We start from the raw sequence: 21231 nt of genomic DNA on the forward strand, positions 1-21231 counted from the left end.
CCTATGGACAGAGGAGCCTGGTGGATTACAGTCCATAGGGTTGCAAAGAGTCAGTCATGACCGAAGTGACCAAAGCAGGCACCCAGCACACATGAAGGCAACTTTGAGCCTGGTCCTTTTCTTTCCATTGAATATCTGGACCAGAACCTAGGGAACGAAGTTTTTCCCTTAAAATTGACCTCCAGGTTTCCTTGCATCTACTTCAGGATGATCACTCAGCTCCCAACCTGAGGTTTTCACCACCAAATGAGAGGAGGTGGAGTCGTGGAAAGGATTCAAGTCCTCTGAGGCTATTTGGTGATGTCAACCCAATTACCAGAGACAGCGCTATCTGCCCGGCAATGCCCTTCAGGTATCTGCACCTGTGTGGCTCTGGGTGGAATTCTTGAATGTGACACTTGGCTCATAGAAATTCTGCCCCTCCCTGCCTCTTTTTTCCCCTCCTGAAAAGGAAGCAGAATCATCAGTGGAGCAAAGCCCCAGCTGCCTTAAAAGAGTTTCAGCAATTACAAGGAACCTCTGCAACTTTGGGTATTCTGAGAAACGATATTGCACTCTTATGTACCAGGATGGCTCTACCAGTTATTAAATAATTCCAGCAGCCCAGTCCCTGAATCAGCCTAACACCTAGGACACAAGATACCTCAATTCCTCCTCTAGAATCCCTGGGACATCTTCATAATCCAGTAACTGATACTCGTAAAGGCTTGTACGGACGGCCTTCCTGGGATCCCACCCCAGAGCTTCATGTGTTCTGATTGGTTAGAATGTACCGATTGCTGTATATTGTAAATATCACCTCTCCGGAAGAAAGACAGCTGACCAACTGACTTCCCCAAGCAAATAATTTCTTCTTCCTGGGCTTCTATCAGTCAATAAAAACTGAATTTATTATTATTTTATTAAATACATGGGGTTTTTGGATTTTTTGATTTATTGGGTCTCCTCTGCCTTTAACATTCTATGATTTCATAAACAATGATGTTCAAATTTCTGTATCCGAGGTCTGGTTAGTTTGCATACTTTTTCAGAGGAAGGAGTTGATAGTACGTGTCTGATATGAGTAGAAACATTTCAAAATCATAGATTTAAAGCATTTTAGAGTTGGAAGTGGCTTAGAGTTCACTTCATCCGGCAAGTTTTTTGGAATATGTTCCACTGGACTATGGGGAGAGCATAGAGGCTGACAAAGAGGGAAGAATGGACAGGGCTCCACAGTTCTGGCTCCTGCTTCAACCCAAGCAGACATAAACTATCTGGTTTTATGCAGTGGCATTCTTCCCAAGGTTTTATGTATCTTGGGGGGTAAGATCCTAAAATCCTTAAATCCTGGCTTGCTTAGCAACTTGCTCTCACTAGGTCTAGAGGAAGTTACTTAATTCCCTTGAGCCTCAGTTTCTTTATCTGTAAATATGGATGGCACGATTTTGCAAGGTTTACAGCATGACAAAGCACTTGATGCAACATCTGGCAAGAACTAGGGGTCTGATATCTATTAGTTGGATCTAAATTCAATCCATGGTTACTTCCTTGAGGTGGAATCTAAGTTCCCAGAGCCACTTTGAAAAGATGGTAAACACACACATACACACCAGGAACTGCCAAGAGGATATTTCAACAGCAACAATTACACTTGCAACATTTGCTAGTGCTGTGTTACCAAACAAGGTGACAGCAGCTGAATCCTCTTCAACCACAACTATGGAGGGAGATGGCTGTGATAATCCCTGCAACACCATGGATTTGGTTACCGCCGAGTAACTCACTGACCTTACTGAGCTCAATGTACATCCTCACAGTAGCTGTACAGGAGAAGCTGAATAACCGGTCGGGTCCCTTGCACTCAGGGTGTGGCACCTGTAGCTCTTGAAATGTCTCCTTTCACTTGATTAATCCATTGTCTTCCACCCTCTCTCCAAGGACCCGCTCTCAGATGGTAGATAATAGGTTTCTCCCACCTGAGACAGGTGGGCAATAGAAAGCTGGGGGCATCTCGGATGACTTCCCTTTTCTGAAGGGAAGGTACTTTCCCAAATAGAAGAGTCTAGAACAGCTTCCTTCTGTTAAACTGTCTGTTCTCATATGACTAATTTGAGAATCCACCCACTCTGGGGGCCATTAGGTGGGTGTGCAGAAAGATTTCCAAGTAGTGTTCTAATCACACACTTTATCGGTACAGGGCTTTGTAATCAGATGGGGATTGACCCACCTTTGGTGTCATTTTCCAGACTGCGAAGATAATTTATCCCTGGGCTGAGATTCAATCTTAGCCCAATAATGAATTGTCTCTGTCATCTTGGCTCAACGGTCTGCCTCCTTCACATGGAATTCTCAGGTCTCTGGTACATATTCCCCTCCTCCCTCCCCCAAATTGCAATTTCCACCATGGTTTTCTTTCCCTTGTTAATATTTTATTCCTTCTGGGCCCTGTTTAATGGCAAAGTTGGATTCTGGTTCTTACACACCATTGACTGGTGGACTTTGAGAAAACCGTTTCTTAGAGCATCCTTAAAGAGTTCTGAGTCTGAGGCCTTCATTTTGCAGTTAGAGAAAATAAGAACTAGAGGGAGAAATTAGTTTTCTCAAACTCACCCAAATCCTATGTGGCTTAATTGAAACTTGTGACTCTTAGTTAACTGTCCTTTAATTGTGTGTCCATTCCTGCCTGTAATCATGTATGCTGCTGCTGCTGCTGCTAAGTCGCTTCAGTCGTGTCCGACTCTGTGCGACCCCGTAGAGGGCAGCCCACCAGGCTCCCCTGTCCCTGGGATTCTCCAGGCAAGAATACTGCAGTGGGTTGCCATTTCCTTCTCCAATGCATGAAAGTGAAAAGTGAAAGTGAAGTCGCTCAGTCGTGTCCGACTCTTAGTGACCCCATGGACTGTGGCCCACCAGGGTCCTCCGTCCACGGGATTTTCCAGGCAAGAGTACTGGAGTGGGGTGCCATTGCCTTCTCCGGTAATCATGTATGCATGCATTCAATTACTGTTTCTAGACTTCTACCCTCTGCCATGTCCTCTTTTAAGCCCTGGAACTACAGTAATGAATAAAATTCCCATCCTAGAAACTATATTCTAAGTGGAAGGAGATAGGCAGTAGACAAAATGTATTAGGTAAAATGTTAGATGGTGGTAAGTGTTATGAAACAATAAAGCTGCGAAGGGGAGTGGAAATGGCAGCTGCAGGAATTCAAGTGTAGAAAGAGGTCATGGAAGACTCCCCTAAGAAAGTGTGCTTTGACCTCAACTCCTTGGCCTGAGTGGTACACCATGTGCACCCCTGAGGGAAGAATGGTTCAGACATAAACAACAGTATTTGCAAAGACCCTGAGGCAGGAGCAAGCTGGGTGTGTTCTAGAATAGTCATGAGGTAGTGCCACTGGAGCTGACTAGGTATGTAGGGAGTGTATAGACATAAGAGTAGAGAGTAACTGGCCAAGCCAGTGAGATGGAAAACCCATAAAAGATTCTGAGCAGAAGGGTGACATGGGCTTACTTTCATTTCGGAAGGATGACTCTGGCTTCTGTGTGGAGAATACACTTAAAGGAAACAAGGATGGAAAGAAATACAGAAGTTTGGAGGCTTCTGCAATAATTCTGCAGAGAAACGGTGATTGCTCGACCGAGGATGGGAGAGTGGAGGTACCACAAAGACATCTGCTGTGGAGAGCAGAGGAGATGCACCTCAACTCAGGAGAGTGGGAAGGAGAGTGGGAAGGGTGGCAGAGGGGAATGAAGGGTGGGGTGGACTACCCAGGAGGGAGTTGGAACTTTTAGCCCAGAGCTTAGTAAATCACGGAAGGCTTCCTAGAGGAGGAAGGATGCAGGACAAAGGTTGATTCGAAGGTAAGGTCAGCTTTTGACTTTACCTCCCAGTCCGGGTTTGCCAGGGACTGTCCTGGTTTGAATATTCCTCGGTCCCAGAGAACCAGGGACCATTAGCTACCCTCCTGTAAGAGTTTCCTGGTGAAGCTAGAGAAGTTTGGGGACGATGAGGGTGTTCTGGGAAGAGAAGGTGAATGTAGATATCTGAGCAGCATGAGCTGGTAGTGTGGGGTAGACTCAAGGAGAGGAGGAAGTACACAGGACTCCAGTGTGCACCGTTCTGTCACCGTAAGAATAGTGACACTGGTTTTGATGTCAGTGGACGAGTCTTAAGTGAAGAATGATAACACTAATAACTTGGCAGTTCTATCCCTCATTTCAGTCTCCTTGTAAAAGAGCTATATGCAACCCCCATCATTTATAAATTTCAGATGAAAAGTGGGATTAAGAAAATCAAGAAACAGAATAGCAAATATGTTTGTACCCAAACATTCCCGCTGAGTTGCTACTTGGGAATCCTCCTGTCCGGTAAGGTCACATTCCCTTTGAAACCAGCTTATTTTTTTCCCCCTCATTTCCCTATTTGCATTATTGACCTCATTATTTTCCTAGGCTCAAAATCTCAGAATCCTGATTTTATTTTCTTTCCTGGTGATTCTGTCAGCCACCAAGTCCCTGCTCTTCTTTTCTTCAAAATAGGTTTCCTTAGTTCTTTACTCTGAGTCCCACTAGCGCCAACCCGACTCAGGCTGCGCTTATGCTGTTCCTCGGCAGTGGGGGGCCAGAGGGTGTAGGGAGTGGGGGCAAGAGTAGCGGGTTTAGATCCCTGGGTTGCAGGCAACAAGGGGGTGTGTTGTCTGTAGGGAATTTAAAACTGGTCAATTTAAAGTCAATCTGCTTTGCAGCACTATTACAATAGCCAAGAAAAGGAAGCAACCTAAATTCATCAACAGATGAATGGATAAAAAAGATGTGATACATATATACAATGGAGTACTGCTGCTGCTGCTGCTAAGTTGCTTCAGTCGTGTCCGACTCTGTGCGACCCCATAGACGGCAGCCCACCAGGCTCCCCTGTCCCTAGGATTCTCCAGGCAAGAACACTGGAGCAGGTTGCCATTTCCTTCTCCAATGCATGGAAATGAAAAGTGAAAGTGAAGTCACTCAGTCATGTCCGACTCCTGGTGACCCCATGGACTGCAGCCCACCAGGCTCCTCCATCCATGGGATTTTCCAGGCAAGAGTACTGGAGTGGGTGCCATTGCCTTCTCCCAGTGGAGTACTACTAAGCCATAAGAAAGAACAAAGCAATGCCATTTGCAGCGACATGGATGCAATTAGAGATTGTCATACTAAGTGAGGTAAGTCAAAGTCAAATATCATGTGATATCACTTATATGTGAAATCTAAAATAAGACGTAAATGAACTTATCCATGAAACAGAAACAGACACACAGGCATAGAGAACAGACTTGTGCTTGCTGAGGGGAGTGGGGGGCTCTGGGATGGATTGAGAGTTTGAGGTTAGCAGATGCAAACTATTATATATTGAATGAATAAACAACAATGTCTTACTGCATAGCAAAGAGAACTATCTTTAATATCCTGTAATAAATCATCATGGAAAAGAATATGAAAAAGAATGCATATATATATATGTATTCTTTGTGTGTGTGTGTGTGTGTGTACATATATGGGAACATCCACTGGAGAAGGGCATGGCAAACCACTCCAGTATTCTTGCCTAGAGAATCCTACGTACAGAGGAGCCTGGCAGGCCACAGTCCATAGGGCTGAACAGAGTTGAACACGACTGAAGTGATTTAGCATGCATGTACACACACACACACACACACATATATATAACTGAATCACTTTGCTGTATAGCAGAAATTAACACAACATTGTAAGTCAACTATTTTAATAAAAATATTTTATTAACATATTTAATAAAATAAATTTTAGAAAATGTAAAAGTCAATCTGCTTTGTATTATTATTTCTATGTGCCATCAATTAAAAGCAATATTAAAATTACCTCCTACCAGGAGCAGAGTACTCCCACTTATTGCTACCCACGGCCTCAAATCCTGTCATATTTCCTTTATTTTTATCTCAGTTTCTCTCCTTTTCTTCTATTCCCTCACAGGCAAGCTTTGCAATGCAGCTGCAGTCAAGAACCACCCATCTCTAGTTTCCCCAAACCTCAGAAGCCTTTCTGAGGTTTACAGGATCAAGACCCAATACCGCAGTCCAGCTTTCAGTCAAGCCCTCAGTAACCCGAAGCCAGAATGACAGCTGAAGCTTATCCTGTTACTCTGCATCCCAAAATCTCTTTACTCTGAGAGTCTGTGTCACGAGAGCCATGGTTTCCTACTGTATTTGCTGGGAGAAAAATTCGTTTGGGGATCCTAGCCCCAAGAGAGACCGTGACCTTAAACAAGTCACCTTTACTCTAAGGGTCTCAATGTTTTTATTAGTCAAATTAGAATAATACCTATAGAGCTGAAGTGGCAGGATTTCATTAAAGGCCAAACAAGGTCATGGTTGTGAAATCCTCCAAGCACGTGACTGTGATGACTGTTTTTTGTTGTTGTTTTTAATTAATTTATTTATTTTAATTGGAGGCTAATTACTTTACAACATTGTGATGGTTTTTGCCATACATCGACATGAATCAGCCATGGCTATACAGGTGTCCCGCCATCCTGAAACCCCTACCCACCTCCCTCCCACTCCATCCCGCTGGGTTGTCCCAGAGCACCAGCTTTGAGTGCCCTTCCTCATGCATCAAACTTTCACTGGTCATCTATTTTACATATGGTAATGCTATTCTTTCATATCGTCCCACCTTTACCTTCTCCCACATAGTCCAAAAGTCTGTTCTTTACATCTGTGTCTCTTTTGCTGTCTTGCATATAGGGTCATACTCCAATGTTCATTGCAGCACTGTGATGACTACTTTAAGAGGCAGAGGTAATACTCCTCAGAGTAGTAGTTACCATGGTTATGGTGTCGATGTTCATGGCAATGCAAGACTCTTCACTTTTGCTGTCTATTTTACCTTCTTCTTCTCCCATCTTTGCCATTCTATGTCCAACTTATCATTTAAGGTACAACTCTAGACCAATCCCCTCAAAAATTCTTCCCAGGCTGTTGAAGCCTTCTTTGAACTCTGCTCTCTTCAAACCCACCTCCCCTGAACACCCATTCTTTGTGTTTGTCCAGGTACCTTGCATATCACCTTTCACTGTATAGCCTTCCCAACCAGAACTATCAGTTCCCCTATTTCCTTAGTGTTCCTTATAATACTGAACATACAACAGATGTTAAATCAAGACTCGTCAAAATGAATGAATGAATGTTCAGAAGCATCTCTCTCTCTTTTTTTTTTTAACCCCTTAAAGCAAAGTATGCTGACAGTGCCCTCTGCTGCTAAGCAATGATTCTGTATTTTCTGCACAGTGGAAAAACAAACGAGAGAATGTTTAGTAAAAGGAATACGTAAAAATTATGACTTTCAACATGCTGGGACAGAGAGGATGGGGCAAAATCATCAAAACGTCTCAGTGCAGGGGAGGCTAGGAAGTCAGAAAGGTCAGACAAAGGGGCTACAGGAAAGGCAAGAATATCCTTTCTAGATTGATGATTGACAGCCAATTTGGAATTGAAACACCCTCTTGATTTTGTATAACAAGTTTCTCTTCTCCTGTGTCTCTGCCCCAGCAATAAGTGTGTTATTTTTGGCCAGAAATGAATCTTAAATCTAATTGTATGAAAATTAACTTTGGCAATTCCAAAATGCCTCATGGGAGAACGCATTAAAAAATGTTATGATAGCTGGAAAAGTATTGCTAGAGAAATCATAGTCCTATCCATTCGTCTTCTGTTGAGGTGTTCTGATACAGGTGTTCTGATATGCTTGCTTTTTAACAAGTGTCATTTTCCTGCTATTACCTCAGTTAAATTTCATGACAACTCATCAGATAGGTATTACTAGCCCTTTATAGATGAAAACATGGAAAATGAGAGGATAAGAAATGTGACCATTATGAGAGACCTGGTAAAGTTAACAAGGGTTTCCAAGTCTGGGAGGTATAAAATCTGAGCCTTCCTTTTTGTGGCACACTGTGTCTCAGTATGGGGCTCTGAATGAGGGGTTGGGCTACCTGGGACTTAAGGTCAGATTCTAGTGGTAACTTTCATAATAAAGTTGGGTGAATAACTTTTTTTCTGGGCCTCAGTTTTCCTAACTCTAAAATAAGGGATGTATGAATGGATGCTCTCTAAGGCCCCTTTCAACCTACAATCTGTTATGTGCAGCAATCTTCATTTGCTGTAATATCAGTACAAATCCTTATTTTAATCATGATTCTTCCTTGTGTTTCTACCAAAGGCTTGACCTTCCCAGTCTAACCAGCTTTGGACAGTTCACTATGGACTGAATGGTGACTATGAGCACTCTGTGCTGAGCTTTGAGGACCATTCAGTTAGCTTTCTGCATAATTTGTAAATCAGCCTGCATGTAGCTGATGCATTTCTTTTCCCCATAGAGTTCAAAGTATGATGGATATTCCAAGCTGGTTTTGAAGGCAAGATGGTTGAAGTTTTCAGCATGCCAATTTGTCACATTTGATGTATCTGACACCTGGTCTTTAAGAGTCTTGGCAGGCAAAGTGTCCCAGGCTGGTGGGCGCACTTTGGCAGAGCAGAGACCCCAGGAACAGCATCTTCCTGTCCGTGTGGTGCTGAGCCTTTGAAGTGGCTCACTGGTGCTTCAAAGAGAAGTTCATGGTACAGGGAGCAACATCAGATATACTTTTATGACCCTTAGAGACAAAAAACATTATTCAGAAGCCAAACGTCTGGAAGAAAAATCTATACCCTCAGCCCTGCGGCTTGAAGGTTCAGAGAAGACTCAGAGTGCTCCCCATGAGGAAACCAGAGCATGTTGGAACAGAGCTGGAATCAGACTTGGCACCCTCCCTGTGCAGTGGTATCAACCATCTTACTGAAGACAGGATCCTCCTTCTGGATTTCCACTGGAGTTTGGAGGGGTGGGGAGACCTGGAAGCAGATCAACTTATAGTAATTCCTCCTGCCTCCTAACTTTTCAGAAAAAAAGTGATCAGAACTGCAAAACATCCTTAGAGAGTACATACACTTATTTTTTATTTGGGAAACTAACATCTATTGTGAACTGACGTCAATTTGTTCGTCTATTATGGGTTTCTTTTTCCCTTTGTGTCAATAATGGTCCTGTCTCCTGGGAGACTGTGAAGCACTTAGTGACCACAATGCTAAACAATGAAGGGAAATGGAACACCCTCCAGGAGTCTCGGCACTGTGGAGTCCATGGGGGTCCCGTGATGCCTTCATGCCTGTTCTTGATTAGAAGTAACTAAAGGTAGAACAAACTGCAAATTAAGACTTCTCAGAACCCAGTTCTGCGAAAAATATTGTTATAACTTTCTCTGGGATTATTGTTGTTTAGTCACTAAGTAGTGTCCAACTCTTTTGAGATCCAAATGACTATAGCCCTCCAGGTTCCTCTGTCCATGGGATTTTCCAGGCAAGAATACTAGAGTGGGTTTCCCTTTCTTCCTCCAGGAGATTTCCCTGACCCAGGGATAAAATCCAGGTCTCTTGCTTGGCAGGTGGGTTCTTTACCACTGAGCCACCAGGGAAGCCCGTATCTGGGATGCTGAGAAGAAGAAAAACATCTGAATAGCACTTTTTTTTTTTTTTTTTTTACCAATAATGACTCCAAATAAATATAATTCTGATTCATATTATCTCATGAAGAAAACATGTCCTGAAACTCTGAACTTCAAATACCACAAAAATCTTAGTGTATCTGTTCAGTAAATGTTGCTAAATGGTGGAATATTATGAGAGCTCAGAATATTCTCGTGACCAGAAGTCTTGAAGTTGGCTTCTAAGCCTCAAGTATTCTATAATTTATTCTAAAATTATGCATGATTAAGTATGATTGCTTAAGACCTTCAAAAGCATTTACAAGGTTTAACAAACCAAAAACAGGTACAGAGAACAGACACGATAAGTGTGATTGGACAATTTATTGCATGATGTTTTATTGGACTCTGGTTTTAAATGAGGTAGAAGGTCCCCTTCAATGTCTGCTGGAGACAGTTTGCTTCCAAGGAGTCCCAAAGCTGCTGAAACTCTCTTTCCTGCATGACGGTAAAAGAAATGTCCTTACTAAAACATCCCATATTTTTCTGGTTTTACAATAAGCTTGACTGATTTTACCAGATGCTTTAGGTTTTTGCAGACAACACATCTGAATATCCTCAGATGGGCTGGAATATCATCATTTTTCCCATTTGTGAGATGAATGTGTAAGCATTTGAGAGAGTGGCTGGCCCCAGGGCATATGGAATGAGAGATTTCTTGGACTCATGGACAGAGGGAAGTGCCACTGGGCAACTTCATGGATCTTGACCTGAAAGGTGAGGTTCCCCTCAGCTCTACTTTTCATCAAGAAGCCTGATCCTTAGTGGCTTTGCTCCACCCACTTAAATAAACCTCCTGACAAGGGAATAAAATAAAGCCCCTTTTAAATTGGTATTTATTTGGATTTTCACAGCATTCATTAACTTGCATTCCCAGGGCAATTAGTAGTAAAGATTTCATCCCTCCCCACTTTCAAAACACCAACTTTAAAATAAACTCTCCAGGGACTTCCCTGGTGGTCCAGGGGTTGAAATTTCACCTTCCAATGCAAGAGGTATGGGTTTGATCCCTGAGTGGGGAGTTAAGATCCCACATGCCTTGCAGCCAAAAAACATAAACAATATTGTAAGAAATTCAATAAAGACCTTAAAAATAGTCCATGTCAAAAAAAAAAAATCTTTAAACATATAAAATAAACTCTCCAACTCTTCTGAAAGGTTAGTATTTTAGAACCCAAGAAACCAACAGGCTCAAATTAAACCGCTTTTTCAGCTGAGGCCATCGTGGCTCATTTCTGCTTATTGGTGACAGACAGGCACTCAAGACCCAAGGTAACTGCCATCTTCTCTGTTAAGCTCTCCCTCCCTCCAGCCACTCCCTTCTCTGAACTCATGTGGCCTTTTTTGTACCTGCCTCTATTATAGCCCTCCTGTCACCACACTTGTCTCATTTTATATTTTTCATTCCTTTACATCTATTTTTTCCACTTTACTTTGAAATTCTTAAAGGAGGGGATAAAATCATACTCATTTTTGAACACTTCTCTAAACCCACTACTGAGGAGCCGCTCACAAGGTATCTCAGGAATGATTTCCTCAATGGCCAGAGGTTTCCTATACCTCCTTTCCTGTGCCTGTTCCTTTTCCCTGTTTACAAAATGAAGATTGCACTGATGTGTCTCTCGGGATAATTATGTACTTTCATTTGACTGCCAAGTGCTTCAAGACCATAAAAAAAGCTTTGTAAATGCCAACCATGATTACAACCCTTTGAAACAATGGGACATATGATTTATAAGTGGAAAAAGATGAGACTTTACAGGTAACCCTTCTTGTCTGGTCCTCATTGTTCTCCCCACCCACCATCAGATAGCAATTCAGAGGTAACAGCATCAGCTTGGGAGGAACAAGGATAATTTAGGGGGGTCTAGGTAGGATTTCTAGGGCCTTTTTAGGTACCTCTGTCATGAGGGAAATTACCTGAATCTGACATGATGGGCCAAGGGCAAGTGTTCCCAGAAAGATGGGATGACCCTCAATTCCCAATTTCAAGAGGGCACTCAGATGAACGGAGCTGATTGGCATTTCCAAAGCAGAAGATGGCTTATAGAAAGGCTGTTAAGGTAGAAAGGTTGTCAAACCCATCTGTAGCCTCAATCTCTAATAGCCTAACAAGGAAAGAAAGGGTGAAGCTCATTTTGTTTACCTTCCCCCAAGGGGTATCATAGACCAGAAAAAGTGGGTTGTATATTGAATTAACAGAGCATTCAGATTTTCCTCCCTAGCAATGCATGTCAGGAGAAGAGAGAACAGGAAACTTTTGTTTGGCTATCTGTCTTGTGAGCCCTTTATAAGCTCTTTCAATGCAGAGGTGAGTGACTCAGCCAGCTTTTCACATGGCAGATGCCATCTATTGTAGAGCAAGCCAGGATCTAAGATCAGATTGTCCCAGACTTGAGGTCGTCTGGCCTCTGAGATCAGCAGTGGGGAGAGGAAACACCATGATTACCTGGTGGGAGGTGGGAAGGAGGAAGCTCTGACACCATGAGTCTGCAGTTCCAACCCAGCAGCGAGCCCAAACAGTGGTGGGTGTTATGTGTCTCGGTGTGTCTGAAGAAATCATGCGGGTCTGGAATGGTAGGGGCCCTTATGTCTCATGTCGTAAACATCGAATTATCTGGGAGTAGATTTGTGGGTGGGAAGAGGGACTGTGTGGAGGAGGTCACTTCACATCACAGACTTCTTGGCAGGATGCAACCAGGATCATCCCATAGGCCATTTTAACTTCGGTTTGGCGGCGTTTTGCCAAATGGTTCCTGTTTCTGAGAAGAGCTTTGGATGTGGGACCAGCTCAACTCTTCCCCACTTCTCAGCCCTACCATTGTCAGTCACCTCAGCACACCTGATCCTTGGCATCAGGATCTAGTGAGGTGGCCCTCATTACCTCCTTTCTTGACGTCAGTGAGGGAGATTTTCCCCATGGCTGTCTTATGCGAAATAATTCAGCATTTGTACTTCAATTAAAATTCATAGATATACACTATTAAATGGCACTGACTCATTCCATGGCTTCTCCTCAGCTGAAAAAGTGCCAAAGAATTCTATGCACAAAGCAGTGATGAAAACCATGCTAAAACTAAAATTTCCCTGTCAAGCAATTCACATTCAGGGCTCTGAGGAAAGGACCCCACACTTCTAAGAAAATGGGTCTGTTCTGAGTCAGGGTTTTCTCAAGAGGAAACAGAAATGCCAGATCCTTTCTGCCTTGGAGTGGGTGGAAAATGGCACCTGACTAGAACCTTCTTCCCTTTGGTGAGCATCATGAAAGCAGGGCCCGGCACCCAGTATTGTTTCACTGAATTTTGCAACCACATTCAATCCTTCTCCAAGGAGAGAAGGGGGAAATATGCCTTCACACATCAACGGGAAAATAAGAAAGGAGGAAAAGTTTAGGTTTGATAAAAATCTAACTCTGTTCTTTACATGAATGTACAATTTCAGAGTAGGCATGCCTGGAAGCAAACACGCTGGCACTTGTTTTCCTTCCTGTTCAAAAGGCTGCTTCTGCCTCAGACCTGCACCCTCTAAGCCCAGTGGGCATAGGCTCTGACTTCACTTCACTGCTCTCCGTTTCCTCATCTGCCAAACGGGCCTCATAATCTGGACTCCGAACACTTCCTGGGGTTTCTAGTGTAAGAACCCGTCCTGTGTCTTGAGCATTCAATCCAACAATACGGGAGAAAACAGAAGCTTTGTAATATCTTGGGCGTTTTACACACAGGAGAGTCCTTAGGGTGAGATAGTTCCCAGTGAGACAGAGATGAAGAGTCCTAGACTTGGAGTCATAAAAACTGGGCTTTTAGCCTGGGCTGTCTCAAGCACATATAGCACTTTTAAGGGAATTCGAGAAAGACATCACTTCTGAACACAGTCCTGCAGGTCCTAACTGAACTACAGGTCCATCCATGGACTGATGACCAAGTACCACCTTTGGCCAAAGAGAAAAAGTTACCCATCTTCTAGAGGATGCTGCCCTGGGCCAGGATTCTCGTACAAGTCAATTCAGAAGCCCCAGCTCTTCCTGCTTGAATTCTGCAACCACACAATCATTTTCTCAACTTCTGAGCCTCAGTTTCCTCCCAGACAGAAAGACAGAATTGAATTGCAATTTCTACAGCCTCCTTTAGCTCTGAAAACTTAAGAAATTCTAATGAGCTTTCCCATCCTTCTACACAAGGGGCCAGACATCACATAGAAAGTGATTTCTAAGCTCAGTCCTCTAAAAAATCATCTGATGACACTCGCTAATATTTGAATGAAATTATGCGTGGTTTGATGTGAGGCAGATTAGAACACAAATGCCTGAGTGTCTACGTGACGTCCCAAGTAGAGAACCCAACCCTGGTAGCCTGCACAACAGGAATAACAGCTCTGTGTTGTCAGGGGTGGTACAAGATGGGGATTTACCATGACGCCCATCTCCTGAGGCCTCTGCTCACTGCCTGCGGGACTGAAAGGCAGACTCGGTCCTGGAGTCCTGGCCTCTCCCAGAGCACCGGGAGCACCCAGGAAGCAAGGACCGCATTGAGCCAAAGATGGTTTTCTTTGTTGATGCCTTGTTGCCAGAAAACAGAAATTAGATCCTTGGCCAGAACCTCCTATTAGCAAATCTGAGCGTCAGCAAACATTTCTCAGTAAAGCAGCAGACAAATAGCAACCTCCTGTTCCAAAGCTTAGGGAATTTCAGACCTAAAATTAGGTTCCGGGTTTTAAAATCACATACACACACAATGAACCCATACACAATTCTCCAAATGTTAGTAGAAGTAAATTTGGTATTTGTGAATGTTTCTAAAATCAGAGTTTTAGGTTTGTTTCCTTTGGCTTTGTTTTGTATTTAGATCAAGAGGGACGGTTTCTGGGAACAATTACTGGCAATGATGTCATTTTCAGAGGAGACTGAAGCCCAGAAAGGGAATGAGACTAGCTCCGGGTCACACAGCAGAGCATATTTGATCGGGATGGGATTATAATCTAATGCTCTTTCCACTCCCCCAACCAGAGGGTTGGGTGAAAAACAGATGGCACACAAATCATTATGACTCAATTTTTCAGTCTCAAAGGATGAATGTTCTTACCACTACCCAAGATCATAAATGGCAGAAAGTTACTGTGATTTTTATCAATTTTTTAATAATGATTGAATATATTGTTGCTATTTTTAAAAAGTATTTATTTGGCTGTGCCAGGTCTTCATTACAGCGGGTGGGATCTTTGATTTTCACTGCAGTATGTTGCAGACTTTCTTGAAGAACTCTTAGTACAGGATCTTAGTTGCAACATGTGGGATCTAGTTCCCTGACCAGGGATGGAACTTGGGTCTGCTGCATTGGGAGCATTCTTAGCCCCTGAACCACCAGATAAGTCCCTAGAAAATGTTTTTATCTGTTGGTTTTCTTAAGGGCTACAGCCTCTACCACTGCCCATCAAAGAGTCAGGTGATCTCCCCTGGCTTAGTGGAGCAGACTCTCTCGGCTAGAATAACCCCATTCCCCACCCCCGCAAAACACTGTCTTGGTAGTATTTTCCTTAGAACCAGCATCAAGGACCCCAGATATTCTCTGGATTAACATCTTTTTGCTAACCATCCCTGTTTCTTCAGAAGGAATGCTCATACCTTCCTTGCAGCCCCAAGCCCCTGCCAACAAAATGAACCATGATCCAATATTATCCCTGGGTGGTCCCCAAAGCTCCTGTTTGGATTACCTGGAGATAAACCAAACATTTGGGAGAAGAAAAACAAATGCTGGATATTAAAACAAGCCTCCCTTTATTAAACAAATCAGATACAAACACTAAAATCCATGAGCTGGAGAGCACCATAGGTGGGGGAAGGGGTAGGAGGGGCTCAAAATACACTCAGATGAAGAGTGGAATCAACCAGAAATCCATTTTTTCTCCCTGAAGAACAAAACATCCTTCTCTCGGGCAGTGTAGCCATGGTGCCCACATTCAGGTGGGATTAAAGATTTTCTTCCAGAATCGCTGGGATGAAGAACCATTCTACTTCAACCCTTGAAAAACGCTTTTTAAAGACAACACTCCTAGGGCAGTCCTTTCTGGACTAGCGCATAGTGGAGGGTGAATCAAAGCTTCCAGTGTAAGGGTGCTCTATGCTAAAAACACCAGAGTCAAAAACTCCACCCAGGCCTGGGAAGGCTGACCCCTCCGTCTCACAGTCTTCATCAGAGCTGTCCCTTTGCAGAGCCTGGGGGGCCCTCAGGGCAGTGACTTGAAGCAGTTCTGACCTCACCATGGACCCTTCAGAGTCACAGCCATCAGCTCTGGGAAAGACAGTGGCTGAAAGTCACAGAGCCAGAAAGGCCTTCTGAGTCCGATCACATTCTAACTTTAGATCTGGGCATGCATAGGAGTTGTTGTTTCGCCAGGAATGGACTTATTCTTTCTGCTTGAATTTTAGGATCTGCAGCAAATGAAGTCTGTGTGTGTGTGTGTGTGTGTGTGTATGTGTGTGTGTGTGTGTGTGTGCGCGCGCGCACATGCGCACGCACAGTGGGGAAGGGGTGACTGGGCTTTGAAAGACAATCTGCTGAGAAAACCAAGACAGACAGACAGACTGAGGCAAAGAAAGCATCCTTAGGCACAGAAGGGAGATTTGCTGATTCATATTAACCTGTTAATTTATACCGTGGCTCTGTACAAAAATAAAAAAGTTCTCATAAGATTAACAATTTAAATAAATATTTGATAGAGACTCTTTTTCTCATTTTTATAGCTCATCTTTGGGATTGATATTCAGTTCGTGCTTCCCTTGCTGTTCCTGATCCAGGATTGCGATCACTTCATCCGCCTGTATTCGCTCCTGTAAAAAAAGACAATATAAACATTGCTGTTACAAGCGATGCCAGTGCCAGATGCTCCCCCAACATTTCCAGGTATCATCTGTACATGAATGGATGCTAAATCCAGCTAAAGATGTAGCCTCATTCTATCCCTATCCAGGTGCCTTCTCCTGACTTCCCTGTATACTCAGCAATTACCTTCCAAGACTACTCTCTTGTCAAGAAATCTTATATAGTCAACTGCAACTTCCATTTCTAACTTGTGGTCCCACAGACATCTCCAACTCAGTTCTCCAGCTCAGTTGTCAAGCTGAATTCTACAGCTTCTCCCCTGCAGAGCTACTCTGTCCTCTTCACAGAATTCCTCTCTCAGTTAAGACCATCACGACTTCCACATTCACCCCAAAGCCTGATGATAGTTTCTTGGATCTGATATACCACCGAGTCCTCTCTGTTCTGCCCCTTGTTTCTGACCCTTTCTTTTCAGTGCACGTACTGTTGCCTTAGAGGGACCAGAGATCAAATTGCCAGCATCCGCTGGATCATTGAAAAAGCAAGAGAGTTCCAGAAAAAACATCTATTTCTGCTTTATTGACTATGCCAAAGCCTTTGACTATGTGGATCACAATAAACTGTGGAAATATCTGAAAGAGATGGGAATACCAGACCACCTGACCTGCCTCTTGAGAAACCTGTATGCAGGTCAGGAAACAACAGTTAGAACTGGACATAGAACAACAGACTGGTTCCAAATAGGAAAAGGAGTACGTCAAGGCTGTATATTGTCACCCTGCTTATTTAACGTATATGCAGAGTACATCATGAGAAACACTGGGCTGGAAGAAGCACAAGCTGGAATCAAGATTGCTGGGAGAAATATCAATAACCTCAGATACGCAGATGACACCACCCTTATGGCAGAAAGTGAAGAGAAACTCAAAAGCCTCTTGATGAAAGTGAAAGAGGAGAGTAAAAAGTTGGCTTAAAGCTCAACATTCAGAAAACGAAGATCATGGCATCTGGTCCCATCACTTCATGGGAAATAGATGGGGAAACAGTGGAAACATTGTCAGACTTTATATTTTGGGCTCCAGAATCACTGCAGATGGTGACTGCAGCCATGAAATTAAAAGACACTTACTCCTTGGAAGGAAAGTTATGACCAACCTAGATAGCATATTCAAAAGCAGAGACATTTCTTTGCCAACAAATGTCCGTCTAGTCAAGGCTATGGTTTTTCCAGTAGTCATGTATGGATGTGAGAGTTGGAGTGTGAAGAAAGCTGAGCGCCAAAGAATTGATGCTTTTGAACTGTGGTGTTGGAGAAGACTCCTGAGAGTCCCTTGGACTGCAAGGAGATCCAACCAGTCCATCCTAAAGGAGGTCGGTCCTGGGTGTTCATTGGAAGGACTGATATTGAAGCTGAAAACTCCAGTACTTTGGCCACCTGATGTGAAGAGCTGACTCATTGGAAAAGAACCTGATGCTGGGAGGGATTGAGGGCAGGAGGAGAAGGGGACGACAGAGGATGAGATGGTTGGATGGCATCACTGACTTGATGGACATGAGTTTGAATAGACTCTGGGAGCTGGTGATGGACAGGGAGGCCTGGTGTGCTGCAGTCCATGGGGTCATAGAGTTGGACACAACTGAGCGACTGAACTGAACTGAACTGTTACCTTAGTTAAGGCCAGTGTTTCTCAAGCGTGGCCCTGCTGACATTTTAGAGCAAATAATAACTCTTTGTTGGTGGGGGGTGGAGAGGTGTCCTGTGCATTGAGGGTATTTAGCAGCATCTCTGGCTCTGCCTACTGCAGGTAGCCAGTGGCAACCAAGTCCAGGTTGTGACAACCAAAAAAAAAACTCTAAATGTTGCCAATTGCACAGCGGCAGGAAAAATCGCTCCTGCTTGAGGACCCTGCTGTCTCTTAACTTAATTGCTGTGGTAGCTTTCAAACTGATCTGTGTCACATCCCCTCCCACATGCTCCTATTGGACCCTCTGCACTGGAATCATGGCCACTTGCCTTTCCAGCTCACTGCTCACAGCCCTTGCATGGGTTCCCATTGCTGGATGCTCTGGGTCCACCTTTCTTGATGTGCTTGTAAGGACTTGGATTTCTCTTTCTTCTTCAGTTCACCTTGTCTTCTCCTTTCACCTTGCCTTACACTCCACCTTCCTGACTTACCTTGAGATCTCTGGATACCGCGCTTTGCGAAGGCCTTCCTCATCCTAGTCTAGGTTGAGTGTCCCTAGGATTTAAGCACTGCTTCCATCACGTCCTGTGTTTCTCTTACTGCTCCCCCACCATTGACCCAGCTGGCCTACTTCCAAATGACATCTCCAGTCCCCCACATCTTTTCACCTTCTTTTCTATGACGCTGGTCTATGATATGTTAGCTACGGCAGTCTTTCCTATCCTGTAATTCTCAGGATCGGGGGAGGCAGGGGAAAGGGGAAGGGACATGGCTTCTTTCCCATCGGGCAGGTCAAAAATTTTGTTCGGATTTTTTTCTATGCCTTTTTACAGAATACATTGGAAGAGAATTCATATTTCCTGAACAACTCATCAAGTCTAACTGCTGCCTGTTCTGTGTTCTCCCTTCAGCCCATTCTCTACCTCACATACCATGTTCTGGTCACCTTGGCTTTCTTTGCTTCTTGACCATTCTGTGCTCCTTCTTATCTTTGGGCCTTTGCAACCTCTTCTCCCCTGGAACACTCCTCCCAAGACCTTTATCACTGTTGGCTTCTTCCTTTCTTTGGCTGGAGAGGCCTCTCACACTTTGCTACCCCCTCCTTTTTACTTTAAAATCAGCTGTCTTATTTTCTTTCCCATACATACCTTCTCACTACCTGAAAATCCTTCAACTGTTTATTCTTTATTTATGTGCTGTCTTTTTCCACTAGAAGTTAAGCTCCAGGAAAACAGGGAATCTTGTCATTTGGGGGGCACTGTTCTATTTTCTGTGCCCAGAAAAGCAACTAACATTTAGCAGGATGGCTCAGTGGTAAAGAATTGGCCTGCGATGCAGGAGACACAGGAGACACAGGTCCTATCCCTGGTTTGGGAAGACCCCCTGGAGGAGGACATGTCAACCCATTCCAGTATTTTTGCCTGGAGAACCCCATGGACACAAGAGCCTGGCGGGCTATAGTCCACAGGGTCGCAAAGAGTAAGACATGTCTGAGTGACTGAACACAGCACAGCACAGTATAACAGTTGATGAATAAATACATGGGTAGATGTCTAACATGCCAAAAATGTCTCTCCCTTAAGAAATCATGTTCATCCTTTAAGGCTCCTATTAAATGCCATCTCCTCCATGAAACCTTTGCTGGTTCCCTCTTTCTGTCCCATGAACACCATGCATTTTTGGCTCTAATAATTCTTGCTGAATTTTGCCTTGTGTTTTAATTACTCAGGTCCCTGTATTGCCTCTTCACTTTGACTTCAAGTTCCCTGAAAATAAAAGTTATGCCTATTTGTATCTCCTATAGGTAGTCCCCAGCACAGTTCCCAGCATAGTAAGTTATACAAAGAACTTGATTATTTTATGACTTGATAATAAAATCTCCTTTATTTAAGAGTTTATAATTGAGCGTAATGTTGACAAGGACCAGATATACTAAATAACAGAAAACTAAACAGTTGTCATAATGTCCAAATAAAACACGTGAGTGTGTGTGTGCATGCTCAGTCGTGTCCAACTCTTTGTGACCCCATGGACTATAGACTGCCAGGCTTCTCTGTCCATGGGATTTCCCAGGCAAGAATACTGGAGTGGGTTGCCATTTCCTCCTCCATGGGGTCTTCCCAACCCAGGGATTGAAACTGCATCTCCTGTGTCTCCTGCATTGTAGGCAGATACTTAACTTCTGAGCCACTAGTGAAGCCCCTACATGAGTACTGCTTTATTAATGCAGGGAAAACACCTCGTTGATTAGCAAATTGATGTAGATACAAAATGCTCTGATCTGACCGCACAAGAGACTGTTGCAATTTTGTCTCTCTTGAAAGAAAAGAAGTTTAAAAGAGAGATGGAACTGTCTAACAAGGAATCAAAGCTTCTAATGTTGGGCATCCTTAAGAATTTATGATGCTTAATACTCCTTGAGAATGTAATGCCTTTAAAGTAAACTCTAATGAGCATGTACATCTGCCAGCTCTGATGACATCTTGAAAGGCAGGCTTTCTTTGCTCAGGGATTTAACCTGAAAGGAGGTGCTTAACTCCTGGTTCAAAATTGGGAAAGGAGTACATCAAGGCTGTATATTGTCATCCTGCTTATTTAACTTATATGCAGAACACATCATGCAAAAAGCCAGGCTGGATGAAGCACAAGCTGGAATCAAGATTTTGGGGAGAAATATCAATAACTTCAGAGATGCAGGTGACACCACCCTTATGGCAGAAAGTGAAGAGGAATTAAAGAGCCTCTTGAGAAGGTGAAAGAGGACAGTGAAAAAGCTGGCTTAAAACCCAACATTCAAATAAACGAAGAGGATGACATCCGGTCCCATCACTTCATGGCAAATAGATGGGGAAACAATAGAAACAGACAGACTTTGTTTTCTTGGGCTCCAAAATCACTGCAGATGGTGACTGCTGCCGTGAAATGAAAAGGTTCTTGCTCCTTGGGGGAAAAGCAATGACAAACCTAGACAGTATATGACAAAGCAGAGATATTACTTTGCTGACAAAGGTCCATATGGTCAAAGTTATGGTTTTTCCAGTAGTCATGTAAGGCTGTGAGAGCCGGACAATGAAAAAGGCTGAGTGCCAGAGAATTGATGCCTTCACACTGTGGTACTGGAAAAGTCTCTTGAGAGCCCCCTGGACTGCAAG

At 43.6% G+C, this 21231-nt stretch overlaps 1 protein-coding gene and 1 long non-coding RNA gene across 3 annotated transcripts in view; both read right to left on the reverse strand.

Annotated features, from left to right (window-relative positions):
- Nucleotides 1-9888: 9888 nt before the first annotated feature.
- On the reverse strand, nucleotides 9889-14070 carry LOC147379738 (uncharacterized). The gene is made up of 2 exons (XR_015133927.1): nucleotides 13987-14070; nucleotides 9889-10017 (listed from the first exon to the last, which is right to left on the reverse strand). It is a non-coding gene; the product is annotated as an uncharacterized LOC147379738 (long non-coding RNA).
- Nucleotides 14071-15332: 1262 nt separating this feature from the next.
- The window catches only part of P3H2 (prolyl 3-hydroxylase 2), a 177834-nt gene continuing 171935 nt past the window's right edge, over nucleotides 15333-21231 (reverse strand). For both annotated transcript variants that reach the window (XM_086319406.1, XM_086319412.1), the window contains exon 15: nucleotides 15333-16402. In XM_086319406.1, the coding sequence (XP_086175532.1) occupies nucleotides 16310-16402 (93 nt within the window). In that variant the 3' untranslated portion in view covers nucleotides 15333-16309. The remainder of the gene's footprint in view (nucleotides 16403-21231) is intronic.

The sequence above is a fragment of the Bos grunniens genome, chromosome 1, assembly GCF_055505025.1.
Source record: "Bos grunniens cultivar Pamir isolate PY7600 chromosome 1, Bosgru_T2T1.0, whole genome shotgun sequence".
Taxonomy (NCBI): Eukaryota; Metazoa; Chordata; class Mammalia; order Artiodactyla; family Bovidae; genus Bos; species Bos grunniens.